The 26,897-nt window shown below is 68.5% G+C and overlaps 4 protein-coding genes across 4 annotated transcripts; 1 reads left to right on the top strand and 3 right to left on the bottom strand.

Annotated features, from left to right (window-relative positions):
• Positions 1-1,016: 1,016 nt before the first annotated feature.
• On the bottom strand, positions 1,017-6,353 carry KAZALD1 (Kazal type serine peptidase inhibitor domain 1). Its single transcript, XM_082765416.1, has 5 exons — positions 6,304-6,353; positions 4,647-5,247; positions 3,701-3,861; positions 2,876-3,023; positions 1,017-2,747 (listed from the first exon to the last, which is right to left on the bottom strand). Exons 2-5 carry the CDS (start codon positions 5,146-5,148, stop codon positions 2,662-2,664), a joined length of 897 nt encoding a protein of 298 aa, XP_082621542.1. The 5' UTR covers positions 5,149-5,247; positions 6,304-6,353; the 3' UTR covers positions 1,017-2,661.
• A 3,645-nt stretch (positions 6,354-9,998) lies between these two features.
• SFXN3 (sideroflexin 3) lies at positions 9,999-14,087 on the bottom strand. The gene is made up of 11 exons (XM_082765281.1): positions 13,953-14,087; positions 13,590-13,756; positions 13,324-13,494; positions 13,116-13,214; positions 12,957-13,032; positions 12,687-12,772; positions 12,417-12,544; positions 12,287-12,336; positions 12,122-12,171; positions 11,756-11,803; positions 9,999-11,616 (listed from the first exon to the last, which is right to left on the bottom strand). The coding sequence occupies exons 2-11, from the start codon at positions 13,751-13,753 to the stop codon at positions 11,520-11,522; spliced, it is 969 nt and encodes a 322-aa protein (XP_082621407.1). The 5' UTR covers positions 13,754-13,756; positions 13,953-14,087; the 3' UTR covers positions 9,999-11,519.
• A 1,573-nt stretch (positions 14,088-15,660) lies between these two features.
• On the top strand, positions 15,661-21,139 carry PDZD7 (PDZ domain containing 7; the record flags this gene model as incomplete). Its single annotated transcript, XM_082764374.1, has 16 exons — positions 15,661-15,867; positions 15,956-16,096; positions 16,295-16,469; positions 16,743-16,919; positions 17,057-17,204; positions 17,411-17,471; positions 17,922-18,350; positions 18,443-18,646; positions 18,794-18,835; positions 19,070-19,227; positions 19,332-19,423; positions 19,521-19,612; positions 19,695-19,766; positions 20,015-20,485; positions 20,764-20,864; positions 20,990-21,139. Exons 1-16 carry the CDS (start codon positions 15,681-15,683, stop codon positions 21,137-21,139), a joined length of 2,700 nt encoding a protein of 899 aa, XP_082620500.1. The 5' UTR covers positions 15,661-15,680.
• A 248-nt stretch (positions 21,140-21,387) lies between these two features.
• Positions 21,388-26,744, bottom strand: LZTS2 (leucine zipper tumor suppressor 2). Its single transcript, XM_082765268.1, has 6 exons — positions 26,719-26,744; positions 26,242-26,292; positions 24,804-25,280; positions 23,852-24,421; positions 23,166-23,435; positions 21,388-23,058 (listed from the first exon to the last, which is right to left on the bottom strand). Exons 3-6 carry the CDS (start codon positions 25,239-25,241, stop codon positions 22,387-22,389), a joined length of 1,950 nt encoding a protein of 649 aa, XP_082621394.1. The 5' UTR covers positions 25,242-25,280; positions 26,242-26,292; positions 26,719-26,744; the 3' UTR covers positions 21,388-22,386.
• Positions 26,745-26,897: the final 153 nt, after the last annotated feature.

Raw genomic sequence — 26,897 nt, 5'->3', positions numbered from 1 at the left:
GGATCAGCCTCTCCAAACCCCATTTCTATGGGGGAAGAGCACAGGCAGCCTCTGCACCACCTCTTCTGGCCGCCACAGGAGCAGGCACCAATCCTCCGATGCTCCCCGCAGCCCCCATTCCGCACAGCCCCACGGCCCCAGCAGGCTCTCAGCCCGCTCTGCCTGCCTTTAAACCACCCCGATGGAGTGGTGCAGGGCTGCCCAGGTGGAGCTGCGTTAGGAACAGGCAGCATTTTGTGCCTTACCCCTGCCCAGGGTCACCACGACCCCATTTCGGAGCCCCCAGGGCCAGCCCCGCTGTGTCCCCCCCCCCCTCCCCAATCCAGCACCCCCTGCTCGCCGTGCCTGAACCGGGGACCCGGCGCTTTTATTAAACTCCTGGCTTCCTGTTTTAAGCTTAATAATAAATTGCATGTCACATTACGGCGCTGTTTATTAAAACCCATCGGCGTGGGCTCCGCTCTGCGGCGGCATTTGAATTATTGAAAGCAACCCCCCGCGGAGACCTCTTTGCTGCAAACGCAGGAGGATTTATTTCCATTTTATTTATCAGACGGCGTAAGTGCTGCGGGTCCCGCTCCTTTCTCTCTCTCTCTCTCCCCCAGCCAGCCTGGAGAGGTGCCACGCAGAGGGCACGAGGGAAGCTGGGGTCCCCGGGGACGGGGACAGGCTGGGGACAGGGGTCGGGGTGCGGGTGGCAGCCCCTGCTGAGCCCCTCGGGGCTCGGTGGCTTCGTGCCTCAGTTTCCCCGTTCCCAAGCGGGGCCGGAGGACTGGGGGAGCGGGGTGGCGCGGTGGTGGCTTTGCCAGGAGGTGGCACTGTTCGGCGACAGGGAGGCGACCAGGGGCCGGCACCAGCTCCGGGTGGCTCGGGGATGTGAGTTTTTGGCAAGGGTTTTGGGGTCAGGCCGTTCGCTGGGGAGGGGGACACCCCGGTGCTATCCAAGGAGCACCCTGGTGGCTTCCAGGGACAGCCACCGAGCACCTCCACCGCCTCCTGGGGATCTGGATACGTCCCCACATCAGCTCTGGGACAAGCCAGTAGCAGAGATAAACCACCCCAAAAAGCAGGGCAGCCAGCCCTGTCCCCATGCAGGTCCCCAGGCGTCCGGAGCCGAGCACCGTCCCCACGCAGACCCCGGGGGAGGCACTCACACAGCCCGTGTCAGAGCTGACCGAACGCTTCCCGAGGCAACAAATAACCTCAATTAGGCTCGGTGGCAGTGACCGATTCCAGCCAGGCAGCGATATTGGCTCCTTGAATTTTTTAAAGGGGCTGGGAACGGGCATGGGGGACCCCAACCCCCTCGCCTTGCAGGGAACGGAGCCCCAGCTCCATCCTGACCCCTGGAAGGGATCCAGCCCATCCAGCCCCCGGCCAGCCCGGTGTGTCCCAGGCCCGTGTGGCCCCGGGCAGAGCTGCTCGGGGTAGGATTGGCACGGGAGCCTGGCTGGGGGCCAGCCCGGGGCCAGGCGGGGAGCCCAGCGAGCGGCTGGGAGCCATGGGATGCTCTCGGGTTTCCCCGCGGCAGCCGCAGCCCCAGCATGGCCCCGTTCCACCAAACACACAAACGGGGAGGGAGGGGGTGAGGAGTGATGGAAGTGGCCCAGTTTCTCCAAAAAAAAAGCAGGTTTTGCACCTAAAAAAGGCAAAAGTAAAGAGCAAGGATGGAAAAATCACGCTGCCTGGGGAGCAAAAGCAGCCCAGGGGCAAGGAGCATGTCCTGTCTCCCAGTTTTATGGGGTTCCCCATCACAAAAAGGGCCCCAGGGTTACCACAAAGGTGTGGGGACATGGTGGGGACAGGGATAGGGACAGGAGCTGCCGCCAGAGGGGCCGGGGAGGCGCAGCAGCGCTGCTGGCTGCGGCACGGGGCTGGCCCAGCCTCACCGGCTGCAGGAATTTGGGGCTGCTGCCAACTCCAGACAAATCCCTTTTATTTGCTTGTTCAGGTTTTGATGCTGTAATTGCAGCGTCCGAGCCAGCTCTCGAGAGAAAGAGGAAAGGGAAAGAAAAAGAAGAAAGGGGAAGGAGAGCAGGGGACGACCCCGGAGCAGCCAAGGCTGGGCGCATCCTGCCTGGGGACCCGCCAGCTCCTTCCTCGAGGCGCTGGCTCCCGGCCTCGGCTCCAGACCTCCCCGCAGCTGGGAGGAGGGAAGGGGCCGGGGCCGGGTGGTGGCAGGGATGGGAGGCGAGGAGCTGGGGGTGCAGAGAGCCAGCAGGATCCCCAGCATGCAGGGGACCCCCCCCGGGATGAGCCCTGGGGGTGCGGGACGCTCGCTGCCCTGGGTCAGCTTTGATCCGGGCACGTGCGCACCAGCGCTCGCCGAAACGTCCCGACGCAGAGCTGCTTGGAAGGGACAAAGTCAGTCAAAAAAAAAAGGCCAAAAAGTGTTTCTGGCCACGTCGACGTTCGGGCCGGCATTGTCCAGGGAGGGGAAGATAGTGGTGAAAACCACAAGTGTCTGGTTTCCTCAAATCACTACTTTTCTGCTTAAAAACGAAACGGGAAAGGGAGGGCGTTCCTGCAGCGAGCTCCTGGGGCGAAGCCTGGCTGTCCCTACCCAGGGGATGCAGACGGGTTTGGGGGTGTTTGCTCCCCAGGGACGGGCCCCGTGGGACGAGGTGGCACCCCGTGGGGCGAGCCCAGCAGAGAGCCGGGCTAGTAGTAGTCCTCCTCGCTGTCCCCGTAGTCCTCGGGCACCACGCGGGGCTTGGGCAGGGACGAGCCCGTCAGGTTGAGCTGGTCTGGAACGGCAGCACAGGGACAGGGTGACATCGCCCCCCTCCAAACCACGCCGTGGCTGTGCCCAATATCCCAAATGTCCCCTCCCACACCCCACGGGACCTCCTGGGGACAGGGGACGGGCGCTCACCCGGCGTGAAGACGGTCAGGCTGGCGAAGGCCACCACCTCGCCGACCTTGTTCCTGGCGAAGCAGCGGTAGGTGCCCTCGTCGGTCACCCGCACGCCCTGGATCTGCAGCCAGCCCGTCACCTCGTACCTCTGGGGACCGCCCCTGAACTGCAAGGAGGGGGGGTGGATGCCAGGGAAAGCCTTTTTCCCCCCCGTTAATTATGGTCTTGGGGGTGGGCACAGCCCCCTGGATGGGAGAGGCAGCTCTGCAAACCCCACAGGGGTGGCTCAGAGGGGCCCCGAGCTCCCTGGCGCCAGCGGGGCTATTTTTTTTTTGTTTGTCCCCAGCACCAAACAACCTTCTCCGGCCCCAGCTGGGCTGCAGCTGTTTGCAGGCTGCTCTGGCCATGTAGTGGCTGAGGGCGGAGAGCTGAGGCTCCCTTGGCCGGGCAGGGTCCTCAGCCAGACCCTACAGCAGGGCAGTGGGGTCAGAAAGGTGCAGGGGACCGGCACGTCACCCTACAGCAGCGCTGGGTGCTCCCCACCACGATCCCCCCCTCACCGGTGCCCAGCTGGGTTGCACGGCCCCGTGCTGCTGCCCACGCCCTATAATGGCTGGGTATGACCTGGATGGGTGCCACGGGGCTTGCTCCGTGCTATATTTGGGGTCAGGAAGCTGGCAGGGTGTCCAGGGGCTGGTCCCCTCGTCCAGCGGACACGGCACGAAGGCAGCAGGCAGGGCGAGCCAAAGGGAGCTCCCTTTGTGCTGCTCCACGAGGAGCAGGAGGAGCTCAGAAGCTACCAGAGGTGTTTGGAGGAGAGGAGAGGGGAGGGAGGGCGCCCACCTGGACGGAGATGTGGGGGTCGTCCCCCGGCAGCAGCATCTCGGTGCCGTCCTTCCTCCACTCGATGGACGCCATGGGGTAGGCGAAGACCTCGCAGCCGAAGACGACGTCCTGGCCGGTGACGTTCCAGGCGTCGTAGGGAGGGGAGGTGATCTGGGGCTCTGGGGGACACAGAGGGGCCAGGAGAGCCAAGCCGGGAGAATTTGGCTCAGGGGAGCGATGCCGGGACCCTCCCCGTGACCCCTCTCCAAGCCCACCCTCGCAGAGCATCGCTGTGCCCCCAGGGTGCTGCCCTTCCTCCCGGCCAGGGCTGGGGGCCACCCCCAGCTCCCCACAAACCCACGGTTGCTGCAGCCCCTCCTGCACCTTGGAGCCCCCCAGGACACAGCCTTCATGTCCCCTGCCCCCTTCAGGTCCCCTGTCCTGGCCACGATCCCCCCACCTGTCCCAGAAGCGGCCCGGCTCTTACAGGTGCCCAAGAGCGTGCTCCTGGAGGAAAAACTCAGGGACAAGACGAGCTAGAGAAAATAAAACCAACCCTGGCACCCCCTTGGGCTGCGGCAACCAGTGCCACGGGGTTGCCCACGGGTTGCCCCCCACCCCTTAGCCACACTCTGGGTTTTCTGGCTTTCAGTTCGTAGATGGAAATCACACAGCAAACCGACCCGGGCCAGCTTTCCGCACGCAAGCAGCGGCCAGGGCGAAGGAGCCGCGTTTCTGGGGAGTTTCTTGGCACCAGCCGCCCTCCAGCCGCAGCCAAGAGCTCGCTAACGACGCCCTGGATCTCCCCCAGCAGCCTCAGCAGCGCTCAGCCTCCCGTAAATCCCGCACGGACTTGGCAAAGCCTCTCCCGGAGCTCTCCGCGCGCCGTGCCCGCAGCAGAAGGGCCCCCGGGTGGAAGATTTCACCCAGCCCCCTCTTCCCACCGCTCCCCCCGGGGGGCTACCTGCCTCGCAGGGACCCTCGTGGGCCACGGTGAGGTTGGCATCGGGGCGGGCACGGGCGGCCTCGAGGAAGCGGCAGAGCTGCGGGTAGGTCCTGCCGTCGGAGCCGCAGAGGGCTCGGTGCGAGAGGCAGGCGCACTGGGGCTCGGGCACCTCGCCGTGCCGCAGGTCGCCGGCGTCCAGCCGGCACTCCAGGTGCTCCCCGCACTTGCCGTAGAAGTGGTTGGTGTTGTCCAGGTCGCAGATTTGCCCCTCCAGGTTGGCGCACTCCCAGCAGCAGTCGCAGGCGTCCCGCACCGTGCCGGCCAGGCACCCGCGCGGCTCCGGGCACTCGTCCGGCCGGCACTGGGTGCAGCTTTCCCCTTCCTCCAGCAGCCGCTGCCAGCCCCGCTGCAGGTAGTCGGAGGTGCTGGGGAAAGCCTGGCCCAGCTGGAGCCAAGCCCAGTGCGCGGAGAGCAAGGAGAGCACCAGGCAGGAGGAGCTCAGGGGCTTGGCCTCAGGCATCCTCGCGGCGGCTCCCCGAGCACGGGGCCACCATCACTTGGACGGGGACCTCCGGCACCGCTCCGGCCTCCCGGGTTAGAGCTGAGCTGCCATCGTGGCCTGCCAGGAGGGAGAACGTGTTTTAGGGGCATGGAGAGGGCGCCCCAGCCCCCTGGGCAGCACAGCAGGACATGCAGGGGGGGCTCTTCCCACCCTGCAGCTCCCCACCTCCTACCAGGCTCCTAAACCACCCCAAAACGTGACACCACCCCAAAACGTGACATCACACAGCCCCTTCTTTCTCCCCAAATGGGGCTGCTGACCCCAGACCCAGCTTCACCCCATTCCCCTGGCAGGCAGAGCCCAGCCTGCTCCGACCCCACTGTGGCCCAGGCACCCGAGAGGCTGCTCCACGCCGCCCCGCCGGCCTCATGCCCGGCTCCTCTCGGGAAGCTGCTGTGGAGCCGGGCGCCCCTTTCCTTTCCCCACCTCTCCGCAGGAGTCACGAGGCTTTTTTCCCCTCCGTCACCGCCCGGAGGAGCGCAGTGGAGCGGCGGATCCAGCAGACAAGGGGCTCTTTCCGTGCTGGAGGCAGCCAGCCGAGAGGAGCCCAGCCAGGAGGATGCTCCCGCTCGCTCCTGGCTTTTTTTCCCCCCCTCTCCTTGCCATGACCCCTCTCTGCCCTCACCTCCCACCCCATATCTCACCCAAGCAGGGGCTCAGCCACCCCAAAAAGCTCTGTGAACCCCCTCCCAGCTGTCACACTGCTGGCTGAGCACGGGGGAACTCGGTGCACAAGTGGGCAGCCTGCACCGGCACCGTGGGGTCCCTGTCCCCAAGCAGGGGGCCCCCAGGCTTCCCACATCTACTGCGAGCTATCCCTGCATGTCTTCCCCCAAACAAGGGCTGCAGCCCCCTCCACAGCTCCCTGTTTTCCCCCATTAAACCCCCCCCGGATTACAAAAGGGACAACAAACCTCATCCCACAGCACTCCCCAAAACATCCACCGGAGCCCCCAACCCTCCTCCTGCACAGCGAAAAGCCCCAACCCTGAGCAGCCACAGCAGCTGGGGCCAGGAAAAGGGGAGGAAGCAGCCAGCATGCAAAGCCACCCCCCCCCGCTCCCCAAATCCCCCCGAGACCCCCTCCTTTCCCGACCCCAAGCCGCCACTTACCGGAGGCTCCGGTGCGCAATGGCTCGGTGCGCCCAGCCCCGACAGCCCCGCTGCCACCGGCCGTGATGTCAGCGCCACGCCAGTCCCCACGCCCCCCGACGGGCCCCGTCCCAACCCCGGACAGGCCCCGAGCTGGCGGCCACCCCTTCCCTGCCGGGACCCACCGGGCTGCGGCAGGACCCCTGGTTACTGGGGTCACCCCCCGGTGCCACGGCCGGCACCCCCCTGCTGTGGGATGCCGTCCCCAGGGGGGGCTTTTTGGGGATCCGTGGGGAGATGTGGGTGAAATAGGATTGGCACAGCCGGGGCAGGGAGCAGGAGCACCCCACAGGATGGAATTTGGGCAGCTGCTGTGATTAAACAGGGGGGTGATTCCCGAGGGATGCCCATGACACCCCCCACCCACCCAGGGAGCGGGCACAGAGGGGACGCGAGTGGTGGCATTGCCTTGGTTGGGTCCCCCCCCCGAGTCCCAGCGGTGTACTGCCAACCCCCCCACAGGGCTGCAGGGCCCCCTCTGCCTCAGTTTCCCCTGCTCTGAATTTGGGGGGGACACCCCAGCCCCTTCCCGAGCAGGGGGACACGGGGCTGAGCACAAACCCGCTGCGCGCTCGCGCCCTGCTCCGCCACCGTGCTGGGGGGGGGGGCGCAGCCCCCTCCCCTTTTCCAAGCGAGGAATTTGTGGGATTTGCTTCCACGGCGAATCTCAGCCGAGGCAAAGCCGTCCCGGGAGCCCTCGCAGGATCTGGTTTCCTTCACTGCGCTGCAAAAAGAAAAAAAAAAAAAATAAATCTGCTTTTGCTTTCCAAAACCCCCGCTGCAAATCCATTCCGGGCTCCGGCACGTTGCGAACCCGGCCGTGGCTAATGATGGAAAATCCACGGGGCTGCAGCCCCAAAAACCCACTCTTGCTGGCCAAAATCCCCCTCCAGCAGCCTGTCACGGAGGGGGGGTCCTGCTGGCTCTGCCTTCAGCCCCTCTCTGCTCCCCCTTAGCGGCCCCCAGCCCCGTGGCTCGGGGCCGAGCCCCCCCCCCCAGCTCCTCTGGCCCGGCCCAGCCCTGCTGCAGGTTTTTTTGGCAACCCCAGCTGCTGGGGATTTCGGGGGTCCCTGAGACCACTTGGGGAGCAGGGGAGAGCTGAGGGAGCCTTTTAGGCACCCCCAGAGCCACAGCCCTTGGGGGAAGCATCACCCGCATCCTCAGGCACCCCTGTGCCAAGCGCTGCCCCTAAAAACTGTTGGGCTCGGCCCTAAAATCAAGATGGAGCTACAGCCAGGCGGATAATTAAACCTCCTGCTTAACGAGGCTGTTGAACGCGCTAATAAATAGCAGCAGCCCTGAATTAGGGGTGGAAGAGCTAACCTGTGCTGCAGGAGGAGCTGTACCCCCATCACACCCCGCTCCAATCAGCGTGCCCCCGGCACAGCGCACCCCAGGGCTCCCGGCCCCAATATTTCCCCTAGTGATTGCCCCAAATATCTGCAGACGTCCCCCTGAACGTGGCACCCCTCCTGGCTGTGCCGTGGGGACGTGGCCCCATGCTGCTCGCTGCCTGTCCCGGGGTTGCCCCGGTCCTGCCCCGGCGCTGGGCTGCTGGCCCAGGCGATCCCAAAGGGGGGGCCAAAGGCTGACGAAAATCCCACCCTGGAAACGAAGCCGTGGGCCAAATGAGTCAGGGTTGTGGCAGTTTTGGCAGGGAGGCTCCGGGGCGGGAGCAGCAGCACGTGTCCGCTGGCTGTGGGGCAGGGATTGCACCCGGAGCCGTGAGGGTCTGGCTGGTAACCCCCCAAATCTCCCTTTTTTCAGCTCAAACCCACCCCTGCCCCTTTTTGTCTCCTGCCCTTCGGAGCAGCTTGAATCCACCCCGGAGCCACGCAGGGCTCCCGAAGGGTCCCGACCGCGTCCTGTGGGTCCCCAACGGGGACGAGGCGCGGGCAGGTCCCCCTGCCCCGTGTGCCAGGCGGGTCCCGTGCCATAAATCAGCCGGGCTCAGGTTTCTCGGGGCTTCTCCGGAGCAAATTCCTCCCCGGAACGAGCCCGTCAGCAAATTCTTGGGGAAGCGTTTGCAGCTGTGCGCGGGAGGGACGGGGGCTTCACAGGGGGGGGGACCAGGAATGGTGGCCAGGTGGCGAGGGACACTCCGGTCCCCGGGCACCCGGCGGTCTCCATCACCTCCGTGGGGGTTTTTGGGGGCACCCAGCTCCTTCTGGGGGGCTGTGGGGGCTCCCCCTTTCTGTATGGCATCCCCATGGGGCCCCACACCTTGGGGCTGGGGCAGCCCCCACGTGCCAAGGTCCCCCCTGCACTCCTGCCCCCCAGGAATGGGGCCAGGCTCTGGGATTTTTTGGGGTTGCAGCCCCATGGCAGGGTATTTTGGATAGGGGGGGGACATTCCTCGCCACCCCACTCCCATACAAGTGGCATCACCCACGGTTCTGCCCCCAAAGCGTGGTGTTGATGGCCGCCCCGTCACCCCTGTGTGTCCCCCCCCAGCACCGAGGCTATTTCTGGCTGCAGCGTGGGCACCCGAACTGGGAACCCTGCCCCTAAATGGCTATGGGGTGCCCCATTCCCTACACCCTACAGCTGAGATTGGGGGTCTCCATTTGGGGTTTGGTGGCCCAGAGATGTAACCCTGCGCTCAGCCCCTAAACGCCCCCCCTGCGGGTCCTGGGGGGGTGACACTGCCCTGGGGTGGTGGCAGGGGACAGGCAGGGGACAGGCTCTGGGGTCTCTGCTGCCACCTCCAGGGCGCTGCTGGCCTCGTCCCCATCCCCTTGCCACGCCGCCCTGTCCCTACACCCTAGCCCTGTCCCTGCAGGTCCCCCCCCACCCCAAGCACCCCTTCCCCAAAACCACCCTGGGGACCCCACGGCAACTTCGCGCCCCTCTCCAAGAGGGGTTTGGGGACCCTGTAGGGGTCTGGGGACCTGCCCAGGTTGTGTGACCCTCACTGTGACAGCGTGCCCTGTCCCCCCTTGTCCCCCTGCCCTCCCCCAAGTGCCTTGGGGACCCCCAAACCCATGGGACACGCCAAGGGGTCGCCCAGGTGGCTCCGTGTGCCGGGACCCCCAGCGCCAGCGGGGCTGGGACGAAGGTGACCTGCACCCGGCCGGGACCCCGAGACCCCCACCCTGGGGACCCTGAGCAAGGAAGGGGGAGGCCCACGAGCAGGCTGCCCATTTCCAGGCGTCATTAAAGAGCAATTAGCTGGAAATTAAGCTGAGAACAAGTATTGATTAGCTCATTAAGGCTGGGGGAGCCGGCTGGGGCAGGAGGGATTGCTGCCGCTCGCCCTCATTATGGGCAAGGTTAAAGCCTGTGGTCGGGCGGCTCATTAAAAATGCCAGGGACCAATCGATGTCCCCCCCCCCCCCAGACACCCCCAGAGTCCCAGGGACATGTGGCTGTCACCTTCTCAGGGCCTGCCCTGCCACTTTTGGGGTTGGACAGCTCGGAAAGTGCCCCCAGCGTCCCCCAGGGTGGCAGCGGTGGGGACGTGGGGACGGATGTGAGACGCCCGGCGCCCTGTGCGGGGCTCTGTGCCACCCTGCCCCACAGCCTGGGGGGGGGGAATTGGGGTGAACCCGGCCCTATAAGTGCCCCCCCAGCCCTATCTGAGCCCCTGGACGCCGGAGCTGTCCCCGCACAGGTGTGGGGGGAGAGGTGTCATCATTATTTTTGTTTTCCTCGCACCGCCCTGGAAATATATTGTGTTCTCAGCTAATCCCGTTCAATTACAGCACAATAAAACACATAATAAAAACGTAATTCATTTTTCCCGAGCGCTCCATCTTCCCCGCGTCTTGGCAAGCTATTAAAAATTTGTCTTCATTTTTCTGGCAAGAGCCTTGTACCTTTTCATCTTTAATTTATGAGAGCAGAATAGCAATTGACAAGCCCTTATTGCGCGGCGAGGGGCTGCATTATTTATAAGCCGCCGATGGCTGGCTCGGGGGAGATATTTGCAATATGCTGGGGCTGCCAGGAGGAGGGGGGCTGGAGCCGCCCCGTGCCCACCCCGCTCCTGCCCCCCGTCCCGGGTGGGTGCTGGCACCGTGGTGATGGGTTTGGGCCATCCAGCCCCGTGGGTTTGGGCACAACGTGGTGGCCTCTCCAAGCGTGCAGCATCCCAGGCACGGGCTCGCAGAGCCCTGGGCGAGGTGCTAAGCTGCTTGTGCTAAAAAAAGCCACCCCGACAGCTGGGCAGCAGGCTCCAGCACCCGCTGGAGCACCCGGCACGGCTGGCACAGCACGAAATGGGAGCACGGCCGGCCCCGGGGCACCCTGTTCCCATCCTCGCCCCTCTTTGCAGACAGCCCCCGGGGAGAAGAGGGCAGCCCCCAGCCCCTTTTGACCAGGGAGGAACCGGCGCCACGCTTCTTTTTGCTTTTGGTTTTGTATAAACAGCCTGCCTTTATTATTTGGTGGGTGTAGGTACAGGGTCTGTATGTAAAAAACAACCGGAGGAAACCGTGGGGTGCTTAAAGCCACTGGAGAAGGTCCGCCGGGAAGGAGGATGTAGGGTAACCCCTTGGGGGAGCACAGAGGGCATTACAAAGAGAATAAAACGGGGGCTCTGCCGAGATTAACCCGTGCTGTGTGCCAGCTTCCCTCCCCGCAGCACCCCTGGGGGTGCCCCCGCCCCGGTGCGCACAAGCTTTCTTGGCGCTGGCACCACGGATGGGGACGGGGACGGGGACATTTGCCTCCCCCCAGGCAGGATGGGGCTTCCACACGGTGACACGCAGGGAACGGGGACATTTCTGCTCCGTGGGTGCCCGCAGTGGCACACGGGGCCCCCCTGGCCCTGTCCTTGGGAAGGACAACGTGACCGTGCCGTGCCCCGCGCCGTGCCAGCGCCCAGCGCCGCTGCAGCCTCTCCCCCAGCCCCTGGCACCTCTGCCTGCCAGCCACACGTCACCAGGGAATTATTCCCCTCCTCCTGGCACTGGGGACAGTGACGCTGTGGCTGCTGGCCTTGGGGACAGCCCCACAGCAGGGATAGGAGCAAACCAGCTCGGGGGGGACAGCGCCGGGGAGGTGCCGGGGTGGGAGCCCCTCCGGGTTTGTTCGGGGGCTCAGCTACGCCCCGGGGGGGCGAGCACGGGGACAGGAGGACAGGGGACAGCCAAGGGGCAGCAGCGGGGTCCCCGGGGGGCTCCGAGGGTAAAGCTCAGCGACGCAGCAGCCCCGCGGGGAGCCCTGCTCACGGCTCACAGCCCCTTGTTGAAGTAGACGGTCTGCAGCTGCGGGTCCCTCTCCCGGATCCCAGCTTGGAGTTGGGGCTCCAGGCGGCTCACCTGCATGGAGCTGCGGGGACACGGGGTGCAGGGGATGGAAAGGGGGACGCGCGTCTCCAAGCCTCTGCCCGCTCAGGCGAGCGAAAGCACCTCTGGGGGGGTCAGAGGGCACGAGGAGCCCGCCCGTGGGGCGCGGTGCCCGGCCTTACCTCTTCTGTGGGAACAGCGCGCAGCACAGCGGGGTGGCGAACACCAAGCTGCACGGGGAGGACAAAAGGAGAGGAGAAGCAGGGCTGAGCAGCCTGCTCCCACCCGCAGCCGGTCCCTGGGGCAGGCAGGAGGCAGCCCAGCACCGTGCCGGGCAGCGCCAGGGCTTTGGGGCCTCTCCAAACCCCAGACCCTGCTTTTCCTGACACGGGGCGCACGGGGATGCTGAGGAACCCGCTGGAGGCTTCAGATGTCCTCCCAAGAGCAAGAAAAGCTCTTGACACGTTTCCTGCCCCCCATCCTATCTGCCTGGGGAGCAGCAGCAGCAGCAGCAGGGTGTCCCCATGTGGCCCCAGGGGGTCACTTACCAGAGTCCCACCAGGCCGACCTGCAGGGGGGCGTTGAGGTACGGGTACCGCTGCCGGGGGACGGGGGGAGATTTGGTGTCAGCAGGCGGGAGGGCGCCCATTTCCCCGCTGGGTGCCAGCAGGGCGCCCCCAAGCCCACCCTGCCCTCCTAGCAGCCAGCAGTACCTTCAGGAAGGCTCTCTTCTCCAGGGCGTTCATGATCACGGGGGGGATAGCTGGGGCAGAGGAGAAGGAAATGAGCTCCGCGGGACCCCACGAAGGGCACCCGAGTGTAGGGTGGGGGCCGGCCACTCACCCATGGCCGGGGCTGCCATGCCGATGCGGGACACCACCACCTGGAGGATGGCCTTCTGCGCCGCCGCCACCGACTCGCCCAGGCGGTTCCCGTTCTCGTCCGTGACGGGGATGCCCAGCTTCAGCTCCCTGCGGGGACAGCGGGGCTGAGACGGGGACGGCTCGGGGGCAGGCTGGTGCCCCTCCGTGTTCCCCATCCGTGGGCTGTGTGATGTTTTGGGGGGGGCTCAGCGGGACAGCCCGGGTGTCCCCCCCCCGCTCAGGCACCCACCTCTGCCTCATCAGCGGGATGTTGATGCAGTTGGCAGCGGCCACGGCCGCGAAAGGCACGTAGCGCCCGATGATGGCTGGCAGGTGCTGGGGGGGACAGCAAGGAGAGGGTCACGGAGAGGTTTTGGGGACAGAGCCAGCTGTCCCCAGGTCGGCCACCAAGGAAAACTCCCCCCCCTGCCTGCTACTCCCTGCTGCCGAAAGCTGCAGGGCGCAGCGGGGAGACAACGGGGTCCCTGGGGGGTAGCGGGGTCACCGAGGGTCCCCTTACCTTGGTGAGAGCCTTGAGCCCCAACGCCGTGACCACCGCCCCGGTGGTGGCACTCACATAGGCTGTCCCCAGCTGGCTGCAAGGGCGGGAGGTGACACCGATGAGCCAGGGCCACCCCCCTGTGACGCACCGGGTCCCCGTGGCGGAGGGGCCGCTCACCTGGGGGTGATGGGGGCGTCCCCGCTGCGGTTGGTGTAGTTGACGATGGCGTTGAAGGATTGGTTCACCCACTGCCAGAAAACCACGGCCGGCGTGGTCCTGCCGGGCACCAGCATCACCCCGCAGCATGGGGACGGACCCCAAGGGGCTGGGGGTTGAGGGCAAGCACCCATGGGTGCCCTGGGAGGGGATCGGGGGGCTCGGCTACCTGTAGAAGGTCAGCATGCAGCCGGTGATGGTCATGTTCATGGGCACCTGGGCCGCCATGCGCCCGATGAGCAGCATCTTCTCGCCCGTGTCGGGGTGGAAGGCCGAGTCGTAGATGTACTTGGCCCGCCACAGCTGCTCCTCGGTCAGCCCCGGGGGCACGGTGCCGGCCCTGCGAGGGGGGCACGGAGCTGCTGGCACCCCCAAAGCTCACCCTAAGGGCGCAGGGGGGGGGTCGCACGGTGCCACCCCCAGCCCGTACCCTACCGGTAGTCGTGCACCAGGCGGCGAGCCTCCTCCAGCTGCGCCCCCGAGAGCAGCAGGTTGCGGGGGTCGGTGACGGTGAAGAAGTGCTTGGCACGGCCCTGGAACGTGCTCTGGTCCCAGCGGGGCTCCCGGATATCGATGGAGGCGGGCAGCGGGGGGGGCATCCTCTAGGTGGGGGGGGACCCACGAAAAAACCAACACGGGGCGACATGGTGACACGGTGACACCCACCCCACGCACCCCCCCCCGGAAAATCTCCCCCTCCCGCATGCCCCAGCACCCCCCCTCCCTGTTCTGGGGTGGGCACTGAGCCCCAATCCCCATCCCCTTTGTGGGGACCCCCCCGACCCGCCCCGCACTCACGGCTCCGGTGCAGCGCCCGCTCTGCTCCGCACCGCTCCGCTTCGCTTCGCTCCGCTCAGCGCCGCCGCCGCCCCGCCCCGCTGACGTCCGGGACCGTCACGGGGCCGCCCCGACACGGGGGGGGGCACCGGGGACCGGGGGGGGGCCACCGGAGGGGGGGCGCGCTAAGCCGGGCCCGGGCCATCTGCGCCGGGCGGCCCCTACGTGCTGCGCGGCACGGCTCGGCACCGAGCTATCCCCACGCGTGTTTTTATCGTGGGGGGGGGCGTCCAGGCGTGTTTATGTATGCCCGTTCCTCCTCCCCCCCCCCGGCCGTGGGTGTTGGTGTCATTTCCACGCGTGTCCGTGTGCGCCCGCGCGTGTTTTACGCGCGCCACGGGGTGGCACCAGGGGACGAGCGCTGCGCAAAGCGGGCTCGGGACACGGATGCGCACGCGTCCACGCGTGTCCCATCGGCTGTGCTGTGTGTGGGGGGGGGCACACGCGTGTTCGCGGCGCTGCGGGGGCTGCCACCCCTCCTTTAAACCCCCCCCCCCCGGCCGCTCTGCGCCGCCGCGCATCACCTGAAACCGCCGCGGTGTCGGGTTCGCGGCGCCGGCGCCGCCGTGGGTCGCGGGGGGGGGGGTGTTTGGGGGGGTGAAATATGCCGTGGGGAAGGGGGGGCAGCGGATGGCATCGCGGGGGGGCCACACGCACCCCCCCACGCGCAAAAAAACACCCGAGGACCCACCCTGCGCCTCGCTCCCCCTGTGCGCAAAGCTCCGCGCAGCCCCCCCGCGGGGAGCCTCGTCCCCTGCGCCCCCCCCACGGTGTCCTGGGGTTGGGGGGGGGCACACGGGGCTCCCCCCCCTCGTTCAAGGCCAGCCCCGGCCGCTTGAGCGACAGCTCCCCCGGCCGGCACAGCCACGGGACGGCCAATCCCCGCGGGTAGCGGCGGGGGGAGGCGGCGCTGTGTCCCCCCCCCGCGTCCTCTCCATCCCCCCCTTGCTGCCGGTGTCTCTTTCGCAGGTGGCACCATGGGGACAGGTGAGGAGGGCACGGGGGGGGGCAGCCCGGAGGCTGCAGGGGGCCCCCGGAGCCGTGCGCCCCGTCGGGGGAGGGGGCACCGCTGGGGGCTGCCGGAGAGGGGGGCTTGGAGATATTGGGGGGGTGGAAATGGGGCCGTGGGGGGGTGCTGCCGGGTGGCGGGGACACCGCCGTGTCCCCCTCGCTGTCGCCGCAGGCACGGCGACATCACTTATTTATGGGGGTCAGGCCGGGGCGAGCGGGGGGCGGTGCGCCCACGCTGGGAAAATCCCCCCCGCGGGAACGGGGCGAGCGTGGGGGGGGGGGGCGTGGAAGGGCACGGAGAGGGTGGGGGCTGCCCCATCCCGGTGCAAATCCCCACGGGGCCGGATCCTGCCCGGCCGCCAGGTCCCCACGGTGCCACCCGGGAGCCCCACAGCCGGGGCGCAAAGGGACGGGGTGCATGGGGAGGGAGGGGGGGACACAGGGACACAGGACTAAAGGGGGCCCCCCCACGCCGCTTCTTGTCCCCGCAGGTCGTGCCACCGTGCCCGGGACCCCTCCTGCAGCCAGCCCCCAGCCGGCCCCGGCGCTGCGCTGCTGAGGAGCTCGCCCCAGCCCGGGCATGTGCTGCTGGAGGGTGCCACGGCTCCCCCCCGCCGGCGGGCAGCCCCGGCCCCGTGAGCACCCGGCGAGTCCCAGCCCGGCTGCTCGGCCACCGCCATGGCCCAGGGCTGGGAGGACGCGGAGATGACGGTGCCCGGGAGGTCCCGGAGCTCGAGCAGCGAGGCCAGCCTGGCGCCCCGCTGCCTGCTGAGCAAGCAGAGCCGCCTGCCCAACGGGACCGTGCGGGGTGCCCGCGCCACCTCCCCCATGGGGCGCGTCATCCTCATCAACTCGCCCATCGAAGGTGCGTGGGGACCCCCCCCGGACCCTCCCCCGGCCCAAGGGAAGGGGCGTTTGGGTGCCATCCCCTGGTGACACGGCTGTCCCCGCAGCCAGCAGCAATGAGAGTGACGTTATCAACGCCATCACGGTGGAGAAGAGCGCGGATGGCAAGCTGGGCTTCAGCGTCCGTGGTGGCTCTGAGCACGGGCTGGGCATCTTCGTGAGCAAGGTGGAGGAGGGCAGCGCTGCCGGTAAGTGGGACACCACTGGGGATGGGACACGGGCCACCAAAACGCTCCGGAGAGCCACCAGGGACGTGGTGCCACAGGGGTGGTGGCACCTCCTGCACCCTCTGGGTTGGGCTGAGCCGGTCCCGTTTGGGGACGGGGCACCCGGCAAGGGGAACGGCACAATTTTGGGTGCCCGTCCGAGCCGCTCGCCCCTCGCAGAGCAGGCTGGGCTGTGCGTGGGCGACAAGATCACGGAGGTGAACAGCGTCAGCCTGGAGAACATCACCATGAGCAGCGCCGTCAAGGTCCTCACCGGCAACAACCGCCTGCGCATGGTGGTGCGGCGCATGGGCCGCGTGCCGGGCATCAAGTTCTCCAAGGAGAAAACGGCCTGGTGAGCGGGGCACCCGCACCCCAAAAACCCCCGTGGAGGGCTCTGGGGGGGATGCTGTGGGGCAGGGAGGAAGCAGAGGTGGGGGGAGCTTCAGGGTGGGCTGCGCTGGAGGTCCCCGAAAAGGTGGGAGGGTGCAGGAGGGGATGGGAAGGTCTGGAGCAGGCAGGGTGGGTGCGAGCCCCATCCTCACCACCCCAATCACCGTCCTCCACTGGGAGACGCTGGGGGACACGAGCTGGACCCCTGAGCCCCCCCACCAACACCGTGCCCCAGGGTGGACGTGGTGAACAGGCGGCTGGTGGTGGAGAAGAGCGGCTCGACGCCGTCGGAGAGCGGCTCCGAGGACGGCCTGCGGCGCATCGTCCACCTCTACACCACCTCCGACGACTACTGCCTGGGCTTCAACATCCGCGGCGGCCGCGAGTTCGGCCTCGGCATCTACGTCTCCAAGTACGGCCCGGCCAGCCCCCGGGGGGCACGAGGGGGACACGCTGGGGCTCAGCACCCTTGGGTGCCGGGGCACGGAGCCGCCCGGGGGGAGGCGTGGGGCTCCGTCCCCATCCTGCCCCCAACTCTGCTGCCCGTAGGGTGGACCCCGGGGGGCTGGCGGAGCAGAACGGCATTCGGGTGGGCGACCAAGTCCTTGCAGCCAACGGAGTCAAGTTCGAAGACATAAGCCATAGCAAGGCGGTGGAGGTGCTCAAGGGGCAGACCCACATCATGCTGACCATCAAGGTACCCGCACCCAACCCCCCGGGGGTCTGCGTGCCCCCAACGCTGGCTCTGCCCCAGCTGATCCCGGTGCCGGGGGGAGGCTCGGCACGGCCGCGGGCTGGTTGGGTTTCAGGCAGGTGGGAGGGGGATGCATTATTCATGGCTGGCACCCGGATCGGGTTCGGCCGGCACGCGCTGACCCCCGCATCTTCTCCCTCTGCGCCTAGGAGACCGGGCGGTTCCCTGCCTACAAGGAGCTGGTGGCCGAGTACTGCTGGCTCAGCCGCTGTAAGGACACGGCCAGCCGGGTAGCGGGGGGCACGTGGAGGGGCTGGGACCCCCCTGGAAGGGGTATCTGCAGGGCACAGGGGCCCCAATGCCCAATTGGGAGGGAGAAGGTCCGTGTGCCATGGGGTCCCCGCGTGCCCTCTGTCCTGGGAGGGGGCATAAAGCTCCCCGGGCCACGATCGGCATCACCAAAGTGCCCACGGCCTTGCAGGGTCCCCCGTGTCCCCATCCGTGGAGGGGACACAAAGATCCCCGTGCCGTGGCCTACAGCCCCATGCTCTGTGATCTCACGGCCCCACACGTCCCCATCCCTTTGCTATGGCCCTGCAGTACCCACAGCCCTATATTCCCCGTGCCATGGCCCTATGGCCCCCACATCCCCCGTCCTCAAGCTGGATCCAAAGTCCCCACATCCCCACGGTGTGTCCCCACGATGTGTCCCTGTTACAGTGACCAACGGGCAGCTGCAGCAGCTATCACAGACATCAGAGACCAGCTCCTCCATCTCCTCCTACTCCTCGGGACCCCCACCACCGGCGGCGGTGAACGGGCTGGGGACGGCGACCCCGGGGCCACCCGCCCGCACCGTGGACGTGGCCATCTCCACCGAGGACGGGCCACGGAGGGGCTGGAGCCGGGAGCGTGCCGAGAGGGCCATGCAGACCGAGCCGGCCACCGAGGGGCTGGCGGAGACGCGGCGCACCATGCGGCCCCCCGAGCTGCTGCGGGACACGGCCATCCGGGGCCAGGGCACCCGCGAGCCCCCCGGCCCCCACCCGCGCCGCACCTTCGGCCACTCGCCCAAAACGGCGCTGCTGCTGGCCCTCAGCCGGCCTCGGCAGCCCATCACACGATCCCAGAGCGACCTCACCGTGGCTGGTAGGCACCGGGGTGCTGCACCCCCCCCCACGGGGCTCTCCTCCACTCGGTGTCCCCCCCGACCCCCTCGATTCGCCCCTCTCTGCCCGCAGAGGAGAAGCGGAAGAAGGAGAAGCCGGAGGGACAGGGGGCGCAGGGGGCCCCCCCCGGGTTGCACCGCTCCAAGACCCTCGTCAACCTCTTCTTCAAGGGCGGCCGTGCCACCAGCCAGAGCTGGGCCCCCCCGAGCCAGGACCCCCCCGGCTCCGAGCGCCGGGCGCGCGCCAAGTCCCCGGGGCGCCCCGATGGGGACAGAGGTACCGGGGGGGGGGACGGGGAACCGGCCTGGCACAGCTCCCCCCTTATGGGGCACCGCAAAGAGGGGGAGCGTGGAGAGGGGGGGTCCCCGTGTGCACATTTTCGCCCTCCCCCTGCGTGCTCACCCCTCTCCGTCTCCCTTGCAGTAGGCGCTGTGCAGAAGTTTGTCATCCGGAGCCTGAAGCGGGGTAACGGGGGTGCCCCCGGGGGGGCTGCGGGGCAGCTCCTGCATGCGCCTGTCCCCGCACGGTGTGGCACCGGGGAGGGGGTCCCCAAATCCGGGGCTGCGTGTGTTTGCATGCCTGTGTGATTTTGGCACGGGTTGAGCCCCCCGGCACCGGTGGGGTGCGTGGGTTTGGGGCTGGCGGTGGGCACGGGGCGTCCCTACCCCGCTGGCCACCCCGTGCTCTGCCTCCCTGCAGAGAAAAGCCGCCGTGCCAGCATCCTGGCCCTGGCTGGCCCCACGGCCCCACAACCCAACGGCAGCGACCCCGAGGCACGGCTCCCGCTCATCCAGGACACGGCGGCGAGGCTGCTCAGCCCCGACGAGGTGACGGCCGTGCTCCGCCACTGCACCCGGGTACGGCACCGCGGGGACACCGGGCAGCTCCGCGACCCCATCGGGGGTCAGAAGGGGTTATAGGGTTTGGGGACCCACCGCTGATCCCCGCTCTGTGTCCTCAGTACCTGCACGAGGGCGGCGTGGAGGATCTGGTGAGGCCGCTGCTCGCCATCCTGGACCGGCCCGAGAAGGTGCTGCTGCTTCGGGACGTGAGGTGGGGGCTGCGGGCACCCCGGGGTGGCCCCAAAAACCTCGTGTCCCGGTCAGCACCCGCAGCCTGGCCCCGTTTTGTGTCCCCCCCCCCCCCGCAGGAGCGTGGTGGCCCCCACGGACCTGGGTCGCTTCGACAGCATGGTGATGCCCCTGGAGCTGGAAGCCTTCGACGCCCTCAAGAGCCGCTCGGGTAGAGCCCGGCCCCAAAAAACCGTGGGGAGGGTTTGGGGAGGGGGCGCAGGGGTGACCCCCGCTGCTCTCCCCCCCCGCAGTGCGGTCGCCTGCCCTCCGCCCGGCCCACCACGACGTCCCCCCCAAGAGACACCTCATCACGCCAGTGCCTGGTGGGTGCCAGCGGGGTGCCAGGAAGGGGCAGGGATTTTGGGGACAGCCCGGGGGGGGGTGCGAAACGGGGAGCTCGGCTCCGAGGGGGGCACCGGGTGCGGGGCGTTATGGGGTCCCTATGGAGAGAGAGGGCCCTGGGGGGGTTCCTGGAGGAGGATGACCCCGGAACCGTGGTGCCAAGGGGGCCGTGGACACCTCGTGCCCCCCATGACCCCTCTCTTTGCCCCCCCGACCCCTCTCTTTGCAGACTACCGCGGCGGATTCCTCCTGAAGCCAGCGGGGACCCCGGACCCCGAGGATGTCGGGGGGCTGCCACCGAGCCCGGCCCGGCCACGGGCACCCCCCAGCCCTCACCGGCTTCACCCCCGCCCCTACACCCCGCTCCCCGACGTGCCAGTGGACTCCTACAACAGCGCCAGCGGCCCCCCGGCCACCCCAGGACCGGGGCCCCCCCAAAAAAGCTGGCTGCTGGCCGAGCCCCCCCGGGAGGGGCGCAGGCGCAGCCCCCAGCCCACCCGGCGCACGGAGCCCCCCGGGGTGGGCGAGGGGCTGGGGAAGCCCCGGAGGGCGCGGGCCCCCCTTGCGCCCCTTTTTGGGGGACCAGGAGGGGAGGTAGGGGCTGCGCCAGCCGCCAATGGCCCCAAGGAGGAGGAGGAGGAGGAGGAGGAGGAAGAGCGGCTGCTGACCGTCACCCTCTCCAAGCTGAAGCACTCGCTGGGTGCGTGGGTCTTGCTGGGAGGGTTTTGGGGGGTGACGCAGGGTTGGGGTGGGATGGGGACCCCCCCATCTGAACCTTTGGGGTGGGTGGGGTCCCCTTGGGCTCTTTATGGGGGCAGGGATATGGGAGAAGCCCTGAGCAGTGCCAGTCCCCGTTCCTCCAGCCCCATACCCTCGTGTAGGGGACGGAGAGAGGCCATACAGCCCCATGGGGGTTTGGGGAGGGGGGGCACAACACCCCATCTACCCGCACCCAAAGGCATCGGGGCTCCCTTTTAGGGATCAGCATCTCGGGAGGCATCGAGTCGCGGGCGCAGCCGGTGGTGAAGATCGAGAAGATCTTCCCCGGGGGAGCCGCCTTCCTCAGCGGCGTCCTCAAGGTACCCCGCCTGCCTTTTTGGGGACAGGGTGGGACAGGGCCCCTTCCCCTTGCCCCCCAGCCCCTCCTGGGGCTGCGTTTCACCCCGCTGCCTTCCCCCCACCACCCCCATCCCCTTGGGGCCAGGCGGGCCACGAGCTGGTGTCGGTGGACGGGGAGAGCCTGCAGAACGTGACGCACCAGCGGGCCGTGGACATCATCCGCCAGGCCTACCGCAACAAAGCCAAGGAGCCCATGGAGCTGGTGGTGAGGGTGCCCGGACCCCCCCCGGAGTGATTTCAAAAATATTTTCCCCCCCCGGACCCAAAAAGCCTTCCCGGGACCCCACGGAGCCGGCTCGTTCCTGCACCGAGCTGTGGCCGGCCTCAGCCAGCAGGGACAGGGGGACCGAAGAGGTGCCCGGAGAGGGACCGAGGTGGGGGCACGGAAAAGAAGGTGGGGAGGGGGGAAAACAAGCGGACCTGACCCCGAAACAAGTGGCTCCGGCCACACGGACGCTGCCCTGAAAAAAAAACACAGCCGGGGGCTTGCTTTTAATCGGCGTTTCCAGGTGGTACAAGGGCGAGCCGGGCTCTGGAAATGGGACACAACCGAAATAAAAGTACAAAAATACAATTCCAACTCTCTCCCCCCCCACCACCTCCCCCAAAAACAACTCGGGGGCGAGCAAGCCAGAGCTGGGCACGGCCAGGCTTTTCCTTTGGTTTGACCCCGCGGGCACAGAGCCTGACCCCCAAAACCCCGGTGTCCCCGAGGTGTCCCCCACTGGTGGCCGGCGCTGGCTGCCCCGCACCGAGCCCCTCTCCCCCGGGCCGAGCAGGCCGGGCATCACAGGGGCACGGGCTGGGATTTTAGGTGTTTTTTTTTGGGGGGGGAGACACACAGGGATGCTGGGGGCAAGGGCACGGGGAAGGCACTGAGGGCGATGCGCCCGGTGGCGGGGGTGAGGGGTCCGCAGCCAGGCAGGGCGTGAGCACGGAGCGGGCGCTGGTTTGTGTTTTGTTTGTTTTTTTTTTGGTAGGTCCTATAAAAATAGAGTTCTTTAAAATGGCACAGAAACCAATCCCCTGACAAACACGCAGGGGGCGGGCGGGTGGAAGGAAGGCAGGGACAGGGCAGCGCTCCCCCAGGGGACAGCGGCTGGGTGACAGTGCTGGGAGGGACGGGAGGGAGGGGACGAGCCACCCTCCCCGTGCCCAAGGTGACCCCGGCTGAAGGCAGCGCTGCTAATCCCCGGGCGCTAAGAGGATCAGCAGGAAACCAGCCCCAAGAGGCCCCGGGGCCGTGACGCAGCACCCCAAGACCCCACAGCTCCGGGGCACCCCCCTGCCACAGCGGGGGGGCCACCACAACCTCACCCCAATGCCTCAACACCAGGGAGGGGGCAGCTCCCGAGGTCCCCTCTGCCCCCTCCCGGCACCGGCGGTCTCTGCGTAGCGGGGGGCGGAGCGGGGACCCCCCAAAATCCAAGGAGCTGGAGCCCCCCCGCTGTCCGAGCAGGGGGCCGGGGCGCAGGCAGCGTCTCAGATCTCGGTGGCCGTGATCTCCTCGAAGGCCGGGTCCATCCCGGGGGGCTCGCAGGGCTCGGAGGAAGCCGGGGGGTCCTCGCCCTGCAGCCGGAGGTGCTGGAGGCGCTGCTCGAGGCGCCGGTTGCGGCGGTACATCTGGATGTAGTTGTACTGCAGCTGCTTCTGGTAGCGGATCACCCGCTCCTTCTCGCCCTGCCACGTGCTCCTCTCCTGCTCGAAGGCGTCCCGCTGCTCCTGCCCGCGCCGCCTCTCCAGGGCCACCTCCGCCCGCAGCCTCTCCAGCTGCCTCCGCAGCCCCGCCGTGCCCCGCGCCTCCTCGCCGGGCTCCGGGCAGCCCTCGCCGGGCTCGGGGCAGGGGCAGCGTCCTCGGGCGGCTTCCCGCAGCCCCGCCACCTCCTGCTCCAGGCGTCCCGCTTTGGCACGGAAGAGGTCGGCCTCGCTCTTGCGGCGCTGCAGTTCGTTGGCGCACACCTCCAGCTCCAGCGCCTTGAGCCGGGCGGCCTCCTGCAGCCCCCGCGCCGTCTGCTCGCCCGCCTGCAGCTCGGCCCGCGCCTCCCGCAGCTGCGCCCGCAGCACCAGCAGCTCCGTGCCCCGCTGCGCCAGCTCCGCCTGCGACTCCTTCAGCTGCTGCTTCAGCAGGGAGATCTCCCCCGACTTCTGGCACACCTGCGGGGCGGCGACAGCTCAGGTGCCATGTCCCCATCCCGGCCTCTCGGGGACGGGGACACCGCGGTCGCCCCGCGGTGCAGGGGGGTCACCGTGCCGTGGCTCACCTCCCACTTGGTCTCCTCCAGCCGGGGTCCCAGCTCGGTGTGCTCCCTCTGGAAGGAGGCGCAGCGCCGCTCCAGCAGCTCGCGCTCCTGCAGCAGCTGGGCAAAGTCCTCCTGCAGCTGCTTCTTCTCCTGCTGCAGCTGCAGCACCTGGAGCTGCAGGACCTGCTGCCCGCGCTGCGCCTGCTGCGCCGCCTGCCGCACCTGGGCCGCGCAGCGCTGCCGCAAACCCTCCAGCTCCTGCTCGCAGCGCCGCTGCTTCTCCTCGTACACCTGGGCACGGGAACGTGCTGGATAAGCGGCACAGCAACCCCAGGATGGGATCCCAAATACCGCCACCCCCACGTCCTCACGGCTGGAGGGGGGTCCTGGAGGTTTGCGCTTCCCAGAGCGGGACGGAGTGCTGCCGCCCCCGTGCCAGACCCCAAAATGCGCATGCGGAGTCTCCAAGGGGCTCCCTCAACCCGTGGAGCCCACCCCACCTAATTCCTATTATATTCCTAATTATATTCCTATTATATTCCTAATTATATTCCTATTATATTCCTAATTCCACCCCACCTAATTCCCAGCCCATTCCTAAGCCCTGCCCCAACAGCACCCCCATGCGCACCCCACCACCACCAGCACCCACCGAGGAGCCCCCCACCCCAATTTCCAAGCCCGTTTAGCCCCCTGCAGGCACCCACCTGGCAGATGGCCACCTCGTTCTCGTCCAGGCTATCCCGCAGCTGCTGCAGCTCGGCCTCCCTCTCCCGCAGCTTGTCCTCCAGCTCCCGCACCAGCAGGGCCTCCTCTCCGGGCAGGGGTGAGCGCCCACAGGAGCCACTTTCGGAGGAGGGTCTCCCCCGGCCGCTCAGCGAGCCCGTGCTCTTGCTGGAGGACGAGCGGCCGCTGTCCGAGTTGGAGGGGCCGGCGGGCGGGCGGTAGCCACCCGGGGGCTCGGGGTGGCCGTGTGGGGTGGCCGGCAGGGCGCCCGCCTCGGCGTGCTGGCTGCAGCCCGTGCTGTAGGTGGGCAGGCTGGACAGGGAGTTGCGCCCCGAGTCCGAGAGCGTGCCCGAGTGGCTGCTGGCGCGGCAGCTCAGCGAGCCGGGTTTCTCAGCCCCGGCGGCCCCCAGCAGGTGGGTGAGGCTCACCTGGCTCTCCGAAAGCGCCGGGGCCGCCGGGCGCACCCCCAAGCTGGCCGGCCCCGGAGCAGTCCTGATTTTGGGTACCACCGGTTTGAAGGCCATGGGGCGGATCAGGGTCTTCTCCACGTTCTGGGGAGGGAAAGAGGGGAGAGCGCGGCTCCGGGAGCTGGCAGCCTCCAGAGGGTGGCCCCGCACCTCGTAACCCTCTGGTAACCCTCTGATCCTGTCCCCATGCAACGCTTGGAGGTGTCCCCAACCCAAAAACTTCCACGTGCTGAAGGGGACAAGCACCAAACGCTCTCTGCCCCCAGATGGGGTCGGGAAGGCTCCCACATTCACAGTGCCACCCCTGGCACGATGTAGGGGACATCAGGAGCGCAGAGACCACCTCCACCCCCAGGGACAGGGACAACGTGACCACACAGCCCCTACCCACACACCTCCCCGAGGCCCCCACCCCCAGCACAGCACCGGGTGCTGAGCAGAGACCCCAGCACCTCTCCCACCCTACCTCCTCCAGCTTCCCGGACACGGGGACAAGCTTGGGGGGCGGCCCCCGAATGCTGCCACCGGGGGCTCGTTCATCCCGGGCCTCATCCGAATCGCTGCAGGGGCTGACCGGAGAGGCTGCCTCCAACCACTCCCCGTGGAAACCTTCGTTGGCGTAGGCGTGGGCGACGCCGGGAGCGGCAGAGCAGGGTTTTTTGGGGGGCAGCGCGTGGAGCAAAGGGTCCGGGGGGCTGGCCCGCAGCAGCCCGTCGTGCAGGAGGAAGGAGCTGGTGGCGGGGGGCTGGCAGGAGCGGTCGTGGCAGGGCCGGCCGGCGATGAGGCTGCCCACGCTGCCCATGGCGCCCCGAGAGGATTTGGGGGAGCGGGCGGCAGCGCGGAGCTGGGCGGCCCCCTCAGGGGCGGCCTCGATGGAGACGGGCAGAGTCTGCACGATGGCCATGGCGGGGGGGCCCCCGGCGGGCTGGGGGGCGCGGGCAGCCTGTGGGGAGGAGAAGGGCGGTGTGGGGACACTGGGCATCAGGGAAAAACCCGTCTGCACCCACCCCAAACATCCCTGATAATGGGGTGCCGCGGGGCAGGAGCGAGGGGTGGCACCGAGCGAAGCGGAATAAAGCTGGGATTAACTGGGGGGGGGCGCACAGGGTATGGGGGGGGCTGTGCTGCTGCCCCAAACCCTGCCCCAAACCCTGCCCCCCAGCATCGCCACGCTGCCATGCCCCAGCTCCCTGCCCCAAACACCCCCATAGCACCCAGCACCCCAAACATCCATCCCCAAAGCACCCCCACCCCACAACACTCCACCCTACAGCTCCAACACCCCCCCAGCACCCCCAAACCCTGCCCCACTCACCCCCTCCACACCCCTACGTGCCCCACACCCCCCACCCACCTCCCCACAGCCCCCAGCCCCCCCAGCCCCATAACCACAACCCCACACCCCCATTACCCCCCCCATACCCCCACCACCACCCCGCGCCCCCCGGCGCCCCGACGGGCGGCCCCTAAAGGATCCCCCCGAGCTCCGGGGCTACCGGGGGGCTACGGGGGATAACGGGGGGAGGGGGATAACCGGGGACCCCCCCCAGATCCGGCCCTACACCCACCTGGGCCGGGGCGCCCCATGATGCGCTCGGGCCGCCTCGCTCCGCCCGCCGGGCTGGCACCGCCCCGGTCCCCTCCGGGCCGCCCCCGGGGCCGCCCCCCCGGGTCCCACCATCGGGGGACCCCCCCCCTGAACCACCCTGTGCGCCCCCCACCCCAAAAACTAAAAAATAAGGATGGGCTGGGCTGGGGGGGTGCCCCCCTTAGCCTATAGGTAGCGGGGGTCCCAGCCCCATGGGAACGGGAGCGCGCTGTGGGGTCGGGGCGCTGCCCCCGGGCACCGGGGGTCCCCTCGGGGTGCCCCCCCCCGGTGTTTTGGGGACCCCCCCGGTGCTCACCTCGCCAGCCGAGGCCCATCCGGGCGGTGTGCCCGGCTCCCGGCTCGGCTCCTGCAACGGGAAAGAGCCGGAGGAGGGGGAAAAGGGGGGCAAGGGATGGGGTCAGGGCGCACCGGGACCCCCGGAACCCCCCCCCCCCGGGACCGGCTTTGGGGAGGCGGCCGGCGGGGGGGAGCCGTGCCGGGGGCGGGCGGCGGCGCCTCCATCTTCTCCTTCTTCCCCCCTCCCTCTTTCCCTCTGTGGGGTAACGAGGGAAAAAAGGGGGCCGGCGCCGCGCCCCCCATGCGCCCCATATCCCGGTGCGAGCACCCGGTGCGCAGCGGGGGGGCTCCCGCAGCCCCAGCCGGCTCCCGGACCCCCTCGATCCGCCAGCGCCCCGTTCCCCGACCCCTTCCCTTTCATCCCATCCCCTCCTCGCCCACCGCCGAGCTTTGGGGTCCCCCTCCGGGGGGCTCCCCCGGTCCCTGCCCCGCTCACCCCTGGCTCCGCCGCCGCTCCCCGCCGGCCCGGGCCCCGCCAGGCCCCGCCCGCCCCCGCCGCCCCCGGCCCCCGGCCCCGCAGCGGAGCGGAGCGGGAGGCGGCAGGGGGGAGCCCTACGGCCGGGGCGCCCGGCAGCGACCGGCACCGGAGCCGAAAAGGGAAAGGGGTTGGGAGGC

Source organism: Aythya marila, assembly GCF_965140915.1.
Source record: "Aythya marila genome assembly, chromosome: 7".
Classification (NCBI taxonomy): Eukaryota; Metazoa; Chordata; class Aves; order Anseriformes; family Anatidae; genus Aythya; species Aythya marila.
The sequence above is the reverse complement of the archived record's forward strand: the minus strand, read 5'-3'. Positions and strand labels throughout refer to the sequence as shown.

What these genes read in the sequence shown, in the direction of transcription:
- SFXN3 (XM_082765281.1), bottom strand. Translation starts at nt 13,753, where the DNA reads ATGCCCCCCCCGCTGCCCGCCTCCATCGATATCCGGGAGCCCCGCTGG. An exon ending in TGCATGCTGACCTTCTACAG is followed by an intron (nt 13,215 to 13,323) that starts GTAGCCGAGCCC and finishes GGTGCCCGGCAG; the next exon opens with GACCACGCCGGCCGTGGTTT. An exon ending in GGCTCAAGGCTCTCACCAAG is followed by an intron (nt 12,773 to 12,956) that starts GTAAGGGGACCC and finishes TGTCCCCCCCAG; the next exon opens with CACCTGCCAGCCATCATCGG.
- KAZALD1 (XM_082765416.1), bottom strand. Translation starts at nt 5,148, where the DNA reads ATGCCTGAGGCCAAGCCCCTGAGCTCCTCCTGCCTGGTGCTCTCCTTG. An exon ending in ACCCCCACATCTCCGTCCAG is followed by an intron (nt 3,024 to 3,700) that starts GTGGGCGCCCTC and finishes CCCTCCTTGCAG; the next exon opens with TTCAGGGGCGGTCCCCAGAG. An exon ending in CCTGACCGTCTTCACGCCGG is followed by an intron (nt 2,748 to 2,875) that starts GTGAGCGCCCGT and finishes CTGCCGTTCCAG; the next exon opens with ACCAGCTCAACCTGACGGGC.
- LZTS2 (XM_082765268.1), bottom strand. Translation starts at nt 25,241, where the DNA reads ATGGCCATCGTGCAGACTCTGCCCGTCTCCATCGAGGCCGCCCCTGAG. An exon ending in TGTCCGGGAAGCTGGAGGAG is followed by an intron (nt 24,422 to 24,803) that starts GTAGGGTGGGAG and finishes TTCCCTCCCCAG; the next exon opens with AACGTGGAGAAGACCCTGAT. An exon ending in TGGAGGAGACCAAGTGGGAG is followed by an intron (nt 23,059 to 23,165) that starts GTGAGCCACGGC and finishes GCCGCCCCGCAG; the next exon opens with GTGTGCCAGAAGTCGGGGGA.